General features: G+C 49.2%; 1 protein-coding gene across 1 annotated transcript in view; it reads right to left on the bottom strand.

Annotated features, from left to right (window-relative positions):
• Positions 1-9,178, bottom strand: part of DNAJC17 (DnaJ heat shock protein family (Hsp40) member C17) — a 61,010-nt gene extending 51,832 nt beyond the window's left edge. The window contains exons 1-2 of the mRNA XM_082275770.1: positions 9,082-9,178; positions 6,768-6,837 (exon numbers count right to left, since the gene is read on the bottom strand). Coding sequence (XP_082131896.1) covers positions 6,768-6,837; positions 9,082-9,174 — 163 coding nt within the window. The 5' untranslated portion in view covers positions 9,175-9,178. The remainder of the gene's footprint in view (positions 1-6,767; positions 6,838-9,081) is intronic.
• Positions 9,179-12,115: the final 2,937 nt, after the last annotated feature.

Raw genomic sequence — 12,115 nt, 5'->3', positions numbered from 1 at the left:
CACATTAGGTTCAATGGTGACCTTTCCAATTGTCATTAACAATTAGGCTGATTTCACATCTGTGCATTTCCAAACCCACACAGAAAACATGCACTTTGTTGCATGTTTTGGCATGGTAACGCAAGCATGTTTGTGCATTTGCAGTGCGTATACAAAATATGTGGCAAAGTGCATGTTTCCTGTACAGATTGTTTTGCGTTTCGGAAACACACAGATGTGAATGCAGCCTAATTGTCAATGACACCCCAGTTGCAGTTCGCATGCCATTATGGCAATGCAAGTGCTCTGTGCGTTTGCAGCACTTTTCTGAAATGCGAGACATGGCGCATTTACTGTGCACGTTGTTGCACATTCAGAAACATGCAGATGTGAATGCATGGTAAAGTGTACATTTTCTCTGTGGATTGCCGCGTGTTTGTAAAAGTGCAGATGTGAATGCAACCTAATTGTTAATGACACCCCAATTGCGGTTAGAACGAAATTATGGCGATGCAAGCAGGATGAGATTTTGCGACAGGCTTCTGAGACGCGTGGCAAAGCTTGCGTTTTTTGTGTGGGTTGCCGTGTAGTCAGAAATGTGCAGATGTTGTGAATGCAGCCTAATTGTTAATGACACCCCAATCACGGTTAGCAGACACGTGTTTTGCCATGCATTTGTCGCGCATAGGGCAGCCCATTTACAAGTACAATGCAAGTTTACACATAAAAACGTGCAATAAAAAAAAAACATTTCAAGCAGGAACGCATGTCCGATCTGTCCGCCGCAATGTCGCAGTCCCACAAAAATCGCAGATCGCCGCCATTACTCGTTAAAAAAAAAAAAAAAACACCAAAAATTACAGAAATCTTTCCCTTTGTTAGTAAACGCAATAACTTTTGCGCAAACCAATCAAAATACGCTTATTGCGATTTTTTTACCAAACATATGTAGCAGAAAACAAATTGGCCAAAAATTTAAAAAAATTTTGATTTTTACATTTTTTTGGGGCGGAATTTCATATAAAAAAAATGTGGAAAAATATTGTTATTTTTTCAAAATTTATGCTCTTTTTTTGTTTATAGCGCAAAAAGTAAAAATCGCACAGGTGATCAAATACCACCAAAAGAAAGCTCTGTTTGTGGGGAAAAAAGGACGTCAATTTTGTTTGGGTACGGCGTCGCACGACCGCGCAATTGTCAGTTAAAGTCGCACAGTGCGAATCGCAAAAAGTGGCCTGGACGTAAGACAGCAAAATCCTCCGGTGGTAAAGTGGTTAATGGATGGCATCTTTCTGTCATATTTGATCCATATGACTGAAATACTGCTGCTATTATCTTTTGTAGATATAATAAAGTCACTTGGACAATAGCATGATCACTATCAAATATGGTTTATATGAACCACATTTGATAGGATCCACTAACAAGTTAGGATGAGTCCATACTTGTGAATTAGCGTGACCAAGTCCATGAGATGGCAGCCATGTTGCTTTGTTCACCTGGCAGTTAGTCTATGCACATGGCCGTGTTTATACATAAACATTGACTCTGCTTTTCCATTGTACTTTTGAATGTATACATGTCTGTGATTGGTGGTCTTGAAGCCATCCCCCTTTCCTTTTGTTCACTTGCTATAAACAAACCTAGCTCTGCTCTGGAGGAGACAGACTCACACAGAGGGACCCTTCAGATTGCATCAAATTGACTACAGCGAGCATCTGTTCCTTTGCTTGCCGCAGAGCGCTTGGCTAACCTTATACACAAAAGAGCTGTACATTGTACTTCTCAGTACAAGGGATTAATGGCGTTTGGCGCGTATTAATATCAGTGCACCGAGCGAGTTTCTATGCTCCAAAACTCATTAATTTCCACCACACCAACTTCACCATAGAGAGACCATGGGACCATCCATGCGCGTATGGTATAAACTGATGACCATATAGCCACCTGGCAGAGGTGTAAGGTGCAAGTCTGATGGACACTGGAGCGTGCATGCAAAGCTTAGATGTGACCCCAGGATATAACATACGCGCTTGGATGGTCCAATGGCCTCTCTATGGTGAAGTTGCTGAGCACAGATATGTTCTCAGCTGAGGCAGACCGTTTGATTCGCAATATGATTTTGTATGTATAATAGGTTTTCTTTTTTTTTCTAATTTCTGTGACAACTTAACACAGAGTTCCTGATGAAGCAGAAGGGAAAAAGTGTATTCTGTGAAATGCGTTGGCCCTTTACTCCTTGAATAAAAAGTTGTGAACACATATATTGTATATGCAATGAGTCGATATGCTGTTTTGTATACATGATTTTATATTCAGATTTTAAAATTATATTTGTATAATAAAAGCTATGTTTTTACATATTTTTAAATTGTATTTTTATTGATTTTGTTATTCAGAACCTTACAGAGGTTTTGAATAAACCTCTGTAAGGTTCATTATAAGAGTCAGCAAAAGCATAACATATAGTAAAAGGACAACAGACGTCTATGAAAGTATTGGACATTCAAATATAAAAATTGGGAGAGTACATTATTGCATATATTAAAAAGGGAAAACATAAAAAAGAAGGGGGAACTAAAAGGGGATAGAGGGATAAAGGAAAGCACGGGATAGAAAGGAGCATATAACAAAATTGGATTCCGCTAATATAAATTATGTCTACCTAAGGTTCTGGGAAAACCGCTTCAAGACAGTAAGTAGATTTATCCCAAACCTCCCAAATCTTATTAAACCTAGATAATGAGTCATCAGTTAATGCAGTCAAATGTTCCATTCTGTGTATGTCTGCTATAGTGGATACCAGTTGAGAACATGTTGGGAGGGGGAGGTAGACAGCAAACATCGTGGAATGACATAGTTACATAGTTACATAGTTAGTGAGGTCGAAAAAAGACATCAGTCCATCCAGTTCAACCTATGATGTGTGTGTGTGTGTTTGCTGTTAACCGTACATTGTATTCCCCTGTATGTTGTGGTCTTTAAGGTGCCCATCTAATAGTTTCTTTTTTTTTTTTGAAACCAGTGAGTTTATTGAACAAAAAAAAAGGATGTACAAAGTTTACAGAAATGATTGCATAAGAACAACAAGTGTCAACTAGGACAGTGCATACAGATATAGTCAAGGCAATGTGCGTCAACAGTACATAACATTTTGCACAGTGAGCATACAATACAGAAATTGAGCGCAGCAGCCTGGGAGAACCCCAGCCGCCATCTAATAGTTTTTTGAAACTATCGATGCTCTCTGCTGATACCACTGCTTGTGGAAGAGAATTCCACATCCTTACCGCTCTGACAGTGAAGAACCCCCTATGTATTTTAAGGTTAAACCGCCTTTCCTCTAGTTTTAGTGAATGGCCACGTGTCTTATTGTGTTTCCTTTCTCTGAATAGTTTGTTCCTTATGCTAGGGACGCCAATACAGTATTTGTACATTGATATCATATCCCCCCTCAATCGTCTCTTCTCCAGAGAGAATAAGTTCAGTGCTTGTAGTCTTTACTCATAGCCGATGCCCTCCATTCCCCTAATTATTTTTTTTTTTGTTGCCCTTCTCTGGACTCTCTCCAGTTTCAGCACATCCTTCCTGAGGACCGGTGCCCAGAACTGGTCAGCATACTCTAGATGTGGCCGGACCAGAGTATTGCAGAGAGGGAGAATAATCTCTTCATTTCTGGAGTGAATCCCCTTTTTTATACATCCCAGTATTCTGTTGGCTTTGCTTGCAGCGGCTTGGCATTGCATGCCACTGCCAAGCCTGTTGTCTACCAGTACCCCCAGGTCCTTTTCCATCCTAGACTTACCCAGAGGTTCCCCCCCTAGTGAGTAGCTTGCTTTCTGGTTTCTGGCACCCAAGTGCATTACTTTACATTTTTCAACATTAAACCTCATCTGCCATGTAGTTGCCCACCCCGTTATTTTGTTCAGGTCCGCTTGTAAGGTTTCCACATCCTGCATAGAAGATATTAGCATGCTTAGTTTAGTATTGTCTGCAAATACTGAGATTGTACTAGATATCCCCTCCTCTAGATCATTTATGAATAAATTAAACAGGATTGGCCCCAGGACAGAACCCTGGGGGGACCCCACTTTGCACACCCGCCAAATCCGAGTACTCCCCATTAATCACCACCCTTTGCAACCTCCCCTGGAGCCAGTTCTCTATCCAGGTACTCACCTTATGGTCCATATCTACCTTCCTTAGTTTGAACAGTAAGTATTTGTGGGGAACGGTGTCAAAGGCCTTTGAAAAGTCCAGATACACCACATCCACAGGCTTACCTTTATCTAGGTGGCAGCTCACTTCATCGTAGAAGGTTAATAGATTGGTTTGGCAAGAACGATTCTTCATGAATCCATGCTGATTACTACTTATAATACCGTTTTCATTACTAAAGTCTTGTATGTGGTCCCTTAACATCCCCTCCAAAATCTTGCAGACTACAGATGTTAGGCTGACCGGCCTATAGTTACCCGAGATATATCTCGGCCCAAATATTGGTACCACGTTGGCTTTTTTCCAATCAGCTGGCACCATACCTGTCTGTAAACTATCCTAAAAGATCAAGAATAATGGTCTGGCAATCACCTAGCTGAGCTCTTTAAGAACCCTCGGGTGCAAGCCATCCGGTCCCAGTGATTTATTTATGTTAAGTTTCTCTAGTTTAGTTCTAAGACATGTTTAGCTGCTAATAAAACAAATGCCATCAATTTCCTGGAAGGCTTGGAGATGCCCTTTTTACATATGTTACGTTGTTGCAAACAGAAATAAAAATCTCAGTCTCTCTCAAATGCCCGGAATGCAGGTCTTCTGTGTTCCAAGCATTTGCCCTTGAAAGCATAGGGTCACTTTGTACATTGTTCAGCCCAATTCAGCTGCAACCTGCCATAGGCTCTAAGTAGTGGGACTGGAAGCCTCACCTGTCCCTAAAAGGTGCCCTAAAACACTGGGGGGGATCTACTGAAGGTACATGACATTTACAAGGGGTAGGGCCTCATTCACAATGGCACTCCAATGTTAAACATTTCTAAACGCAGAAGTTCTCCGGGAGGTATAAACAACTTTTGCGCCTTCCATCAGTTTTTCCTGCATTTGGATGTTCCTGCTTTGTCCCTTTAGCTGCCAGGTCCGTACGTCATGGCGTATGAATCTGACAGCGGCGGGGTTTTACACAATCTGGAAGCTGCAGACACCGGTACTGTGTGTAAAACTGACAGGCAGACTCCTGTCTGTCAGGTGGATGCATTCAGGCGGCTGTGCTGCTGCCAGATTTCCTCCACACACCCCTGGTTCCCGGCGCCCACCCTTCTCCATACCATGTATTTCAGGGCTCTGCTTGCCCATCTGTGGGTTGCCAGTAGGTGGAGGGGTAAGAGAAGAATGCAAATACATTTTATGTCATTTTTTCCCCCCCACAAATAGAGCTTACCTTTTGGCGTTATAATAATATATATTAATAATATTTTTTTACTTTCTGATATAAAACACATCAAATGAAAACATGTAAAAAAAAAAATCAAAATTCCTTTATCAGTTTAGGCCAATATGTATTCTGCTACATATTTTTGGTAAAAAAAATCCCAATAAGCGAATATTGATTGGTTTGCGCAAAAGTTAGTGTCTACAAAAACGATGGGATAGATTTATGGACTTTTTAAAAAATGTCTTTATTGTTTTTACTAGTAATGGTGGCGATCAGCGAATTTTAGCGTCACTTCGACATTGCGGTGGAAAAATCTGACACCAAGTGACACTTTTTGGGGACCAGTGATACCAATACAGTGCTCAGTGCTAAAAAAATGCACTGTCACTGTATAAAGTGACACTGGATGGGAAGGGGTTAAAATCAGGGGCAATCACAGGGTTAAGTGTGCTCCTAGGGAGTGCTTTCTAACTGTGGGGGGATGCTGTGACTGGAGGTACTGTCACTGCTTAGCAGAACCACAAGATCTCCATCTTCCTCCATAACAGAACGTCAGTCTGCCTTGTTTACATAGACAGACCTCCATTCTGACTCTCCTGTGAACAATTGGTGGGTCCCGGGGGCCGTCGCGGCCCCTGGACATGCTAATTGGCTCCCGCTGTGTCCAATCACAGCGGGAGCAGGGCTCTGGCGGTGTGCCGATCAGAGGAATCACGTACAGGTATGTTATTTTGCGCCTAAGGGCCACCCTGCCCCAGTATATGTAAGTGGGGCGATCCTTAAGCAGTTACCAGTCCTAGCTTGGTGGCTGCATTAGTTTTTATTTCAGTCTGAATTATATATTGGTCTTACCAGAAATGCAGTGTCCTAGTTTTCAGCCCACTTCTGGTGAGCTGAAAAGTCAGCAAAAACAATCTTATCTTTCTTTGTAAACTACTAATCCCATCAATCATGTAATGAAGATGAACAAAGCAGACATGCTTCAAATCCATGCTCTGCAAAGACTATGGCTGCCCCTGCAGTGGAGAAGTGAGAGTAGCCATGAAGGGACTGGAAGTGTTATTAGCAATATTACCAGATGAAAAAGGAGGACTGGTATGCTAATCAGTAGGTGACATTTTTGTTTTTTGGGCTTAGTGACACTTTACAGTTTTCTGTATGAACATTTAAAAGAAAATCTGACTTTTTATGAGCAGCTTTACTGCCTCCATGTGTTCATACTAAAGGGTATAGATTGTGTGCAATTTACTGTATAATGTTTAATTACATTTCCTGTTTTATTGACAAAGCAGAAGTCTCGCTGAATTTGTTTCCCTTTGTAAAACATTTTCTATAAGTAATAGAAGCAGCTCATTGTTCTCACCAGCTCGAGGATTATCGGGATTCTTGTCTGGATGGCAGGTCAGGGCTTTCTGCCTGTACGCCTTTTTAATCTGAGGAAATAAAGCAGAAGTATCTTTAGTTACACTTACAGAGAAGAAATGTTTGTATGAAAGACGAGCTCCTGCCCACTATTAGGTTTTCATGGTGCAGAAAGATTACAAGCTTTATATTAAAGTGGAATTTCACTGGCTTTTGTGTTTATTAAAACTCAGCAGCTACAAAAAGTGTATCTGCCGACTTTTAATAAACCTACACTCACCTGTCCCACGTTCCAGCGATGCGGCTGGCGGAAGCCTCAGTTCTCTCCGTCTTCTCCCCGCGGCGCCGGCATTTCTTTTTTTTTTTTTTTTTACAGGTAACGCGCCGGCATCTCTAGTGTGGGCATTCCCTCCCCAATGACTCCACCTGAAGCATGCCCCCCCTCCTCCCCAATGCCTCCCCCTGCAGCACCCCCCCCTCCTCCCCCCAACGCCTCCACCTGCAGCACGCCCCCCTCCTCAACAAAGCCTCCACCTGCAGCGCACCCCCCCCCCAACGCCTCCACCTGCAGCGCGTCCCCCTTCTCCCCAACGCCTCCACCTGCAGCGCACCCCCCTTCTCCCCAATGCCTCCACCTGCAGCGCACCCCCCCCCAACGCCTCCACCTGCAGCGCGTCCCCCTTCTCCCCAACGCCTCCACCTGCAGCGCGTCCCCCTCCTCCCCAACGCCTCTACCTGCAGCGCGTCCCCCTTCTCCCCAACGCCTCCACCTGCAGCGCACCCCCCTTCTCCCCAACGCCTCCACCTGCAGCGCGTCCCCCTCCTCCCCAACGCCTCTACCTGCAGCGCGTCCCCCTCCTCCCCAACGCCTCTACCTGCAGCGCGTCCCCCTCCTCCCCAACGCCTCCACCTGCAGCGCACCCCCCTTCTCCCCAACGCCTCCACCTGCAGCGCGCTCCCCTCCTCCCCAACGCCTCCACCTGCAGCACACCCCCCTTCTCCCCAACGCCTCCACCTGCAGCGCGCTCCCCTTCTCCCCAACGCCTCCACCTGCAGCGCGTCCCCCTTCTCCCCAACGCCTCCACCTGCAGCGCGTCCCCCTCCTCCCCAACGCCTCCACCTGCAGCGCGCTCCCCTCCTCCCCAACGCCTCCACCTGCAGCGCGCTCCCCCTTCTCCCCAACGCCTCCACCTGCAGCGCGCTCCCCCTTCTCCCCAACGCCTCCACCTGCAGCGCGTCCCCCTTCTCCCCAACGCCTCCACCTGCAGCGCGCTCCCCCTTCTCCCCAACGCCTCCACCTGCAGCGCGTCCCCCTTCTCCCCAACGCCTCCACCTGCAGCGCGTCCCCCTTCTCCCCAACGCCTCCACCTGCAGCGCGTCCCCCTTCTCCCCAACGCCTCCACCTGCAGCGCGTCCCCCTTCTCCCCAACGCCTCCACCTGCAGCGCACCCCCCTTCTCCCCAATGCCTCCACCTGCAGCGCACCCCCCCCCCAACGCCTCCACCTGCAGCACGTCCCCCTTCTCCCCAACGCCTCCACCTGCAGCGCGTCCCCCTTCTCCCCAATGCCTCCACCTGCAGCGCACCCCCCTTCTCCCCAACGCCTCCACCTGCAGCGCGTCCCCCCTTCTCCCCAATGCCTCCACCTGCAGCGCGTCCCCCTTCTTCCCAATGCCTCCACCTGCAGCGCACCCCCCTTCTCCCCAACGCCTCCACCTGCAGCGCGTCCCCCCTTCTCCCCAACGCCTCCACCTGCAGCGCGTCCCCCCTTCTCCCCAACGCCTCCACCTGCAGCGCGTCCCCCTTCTCCCCAACGCCTCCACCTGCAGCGCGTCCCCCCTTCTCCCCAACGCCTCCACCTGCAGCGCGTCCCCCCTTCTCCCCAACGCCTCCACCTGCAGCGCGTCCCCCTTCTCCCCAACGCCTCCACCTGCAGCGCGTCCCCCCTTCTCCCCAACGCCTCCACCTGCAGCGCTTCCCCCTTCTCCCCAACGCCTCCACCTGCAGCGCGTCCCCCTTCTCCCCAACGCCTCCACCTGCAGCGCACCCCCCTTCTCCCCAATGCCTCCACCTGCAGCGCGTCCCCCTTCTCCCCAACGCCTCCACCTGCAGCGCACCCCCTTCTCCCCAACGCCTCCACCTGCAGCGCCCCCCCTACGCCTCCACCTGCAGCGCACCCCCCTCCCCAACCCCAAACCCAAACCCTCTACCTGCAGCGTGCCCCCTCCTCCTCAACGCCTCCACCTGCAGAGCATCTCTCCACCCCCCCCCCCCCCCCCCTCACACACAGCCCCAATATTACTGGTGTCCCCCCACCTCTTTCTGGCCGGCATCTGCTTCTATACCCAGCAGCCCGTACAGATCCATCTGCATGAGCTCCTTGGAGCCCGGAGTCTTCCCCGCCGCCATTCTCAGTGTTTTCTATCGTCTACATGAACATGAAATCCTCTGATAAGTGCACTTCTTCCTGTCGCAGAATGATGACGTCAATGGTACTAGGTACGGTGGGGAATGTAGAACCATACAGAGGACATTACACGTAATAATCAGTCATCGGACTACAATTCCCGGCATGCCGTGCGGCTACAACAAACCCATTTCCTGAAAGTTGTCTGTAGGAACCAGTACAGGACCTGGGCCGACTTCAGGACAGGTAACTAAAGGAGAATTTCCATCTGTATACTTTTTATATGGTTCTCATAGGAAAGAGCTGTGAAATAAAAATGTGTATATGATGATTCTCTCATTATATGTATTGGCTTCTCATATAAGGTGACCTGATTTTTTACATGAAATCCGGGGACATTTTTTATTTTTTTTTTTATTGGCAAATGGTAAACTATTTTCCTCAAATTATATATGCAGTGTTTATGGAATGATTGTATGATACATACATTATTTCTCAAATTTCATCCATCAGATGATAAAAAAAAAGATACTTCTTAGAATTTTTTGGGATATAACTACCAAATGTTAAGGAGATAAGGTAGAGAAAAATTTGAAGTATTAGACCCCGTTCACACTGGGCCGAAGTCAATGCAGGTCGCTCCAGGTCACCCCAAAGAAGCTCTGGACACTTTTTCTAAGTCGGAGCGAATTGTGTCGCTCCTATTAGAACGGGTCCACAGCTTCTCTATGCCAGGCGACCTGGTCGCCCCAGTGTGGACCGGCTCTTAGAGGGGTGCGGAGGGTAAGATGGTGGGTATTATGTATAGGTATAGTGTGTGGAGTGTATGCTGGCTGGTAGTATGTGCAGGAGAGGGGTGCAGAGTGTATGGCGGTGGGTGGTATGTGCAGGAGAGGGGTGCAGAGTGTATGGTGGTGGGTGGTATGTGCAGGAGAGGGGTGCAGAGTGTATGGTGGTGGGTGGGTGGTATGTGCAGGAGAGGGGAGCAGAGTGTATGGTGGTGGGTGGTATGTGCAGGAGAGGGGAGCAGAGTGTATGGTGGTGGGTGGTATGTGCAGGAGAGGGGTGCAGAGTGTATGGTGGTGGGTGGTATGTGCAGGAGAGGGGTGCAGAGTGTATGGTGGTGAGTGGTATGTGCAGGAGAGGGGAGCAGAGTATATGGTGGTGGGTGGTATGTGCAGGAGAGGGGTGCAGAGTGTATGGTGGTGGGTGGTATGTGCAGGAGAGGGGTGCAGAGTGTATGGTGGTGAGTGGTATGTGCAGGAGAGGGGAGCAGAGTGTATGGTGGTGGGTGGTATGTGCAGGAGAGGGGTGCAGAGTGTATGGTGGTGGGTGGTATGTGCAGGAGAGGGGTGCAGAGTGTATGGTGGTGGGTGGTATGTGCAGGAGAGGGGTGCAGAGTGTATGGTGGCAGGTGGTATGTGCAGGAGAGGGGAGCAGAGTGTATGGTGGTGGGTGGTATGTGCAGGAGAGGGGTGCAGAGTGTATGGCGGTGGGTGGTATGTGCAGGAGAGGGGTGCAGAGTGGTGGGTGGTACGTGCAGGAGAGGGGAGCAGAGTGTATGGTGGTGGGTGGTACGTGCAGGAGAGGGGAGCAGAGTGTATGGTGGTGGGTGGTATGTGCAGGAGAGGGGAGCAGAGTGTATGGTGGTGGGTGGTATGTGCAGGAGAGGGGAGCAGAGTGTATGGTGGTGGGTGGTATGTGCAGGGGAGGGGAGCAGAGTGTATGGTGGTGGGTGGTATATGCAGGAGAGGGGTGCAGAGTGTATGGTGGTGGGTGGTATGTGCAGGGGAGGGGTGCAGAGTGTATGGTGGTGGGTGGTATGTGCAGGAGAGGGGAGCAGAGTGTATGGTGGTGGGTGGTATGTGCAGGAGAGGGGAGCAGAGTGTATGGTGGTGGGTGGTATGTGCAGGAGAGGGGAGCAGAGTGTATGGTGGTGGGTGGTATGTGCAGGAGAGGGGAGCAGAGTGTATGGTGGTGGGTGGTATGTGCAGGAGAGGGGAGCAGAGTGTATGGTGGTGGGTGGTATGTGCAGGAGAGGGGTGCAGAGTGTATGGTGGTGGGTGGTATGTGCAGGACAGGGGTGCAGAGTGTATGGTGGTGGGTGGTATGTGCAGGAGAGGGGTGCAGAGTGTATGGTGGCGGGTGGTATGTGCAGGAGAGGGGAGCAGAGTGTATGGTGGTGGGTGGTATGTGCAGGAGAGGGGTGCAGAGTGTATGGCGGTGGGTGGTATGTGCAGGAGAGGGGTGCAGAGTGGTGGGTGGTACGTGCAGGAGAGGGGAGCAGAGTGTATGGTGGTGGGTGGTATGTGCAGGAGAGGGGAGCAGAGTGTATGGTGGTGGGTGGTATGTGCAGGAGAGGGGAGCAGAGTGTATGGTGGTGGGTGGTATGTGCAGGGGAGGGGAGCAGAGTGTATGGTGGTGGGTGGTATATGCAGGAGAGGGGTGCAGAGTGTATGGTGGTGGGTGGTACATGCAGGGGAGGGGTGCAGAGTGTATGGTGGTGGGTGGTATGTGCAGGAGAGGGGAGCAGAGTGTATGGTGGTGGGTAGTATGTGCAGGAGAAGGGAGCAGAGTGTATGGTGGTGGGTGGTATGTGCAGGAGAGGGGAGCAGAGTGTATTTTGGTGGGTGGTATGTGCAGGAGGGTGGTATGTGCAGGAGAGGGGAGCAGAGTATATGGTGGTGGGTGGTAAGTGCAGGAGAGGGGAGCAGAGTGTATGGTGGTGGGTGGTATGTGCAGGAGAGGGGAGCAGAGTGTATGGTGGTGGGTGGTATGTGCAGGAGAGGGGTGCAGAGTGTATGGTGGTGGGTGGTATGTGCAGGGGAGGGGTGCAGAGTGTATGGTGGTGGGTGGTATGTGCAGGAGAGGGGAGCAGAGTGTATGGTGGTGGGTGCTATGTGCAGGAGAGGGGAGCAGAGTGTATGGTGGTGGGTGGTATGT

This window comes from Pelophylax lessonae (genome assembly GCF_965119305.1).
Source record: "Pelophylax lessonae genome assembly, chromosome: 13".
NCBI classification, from domain to species: Eukaryota; Metazoa; Chordata; class Amphibia; order Anura; family Ranidae; genus Pelophylax; species Pelophylax lessonae.
Note: the sequence above shows the minus strand (reverse complement) of the source record. Positions and strands in the feature narration are given on the sequence as shown.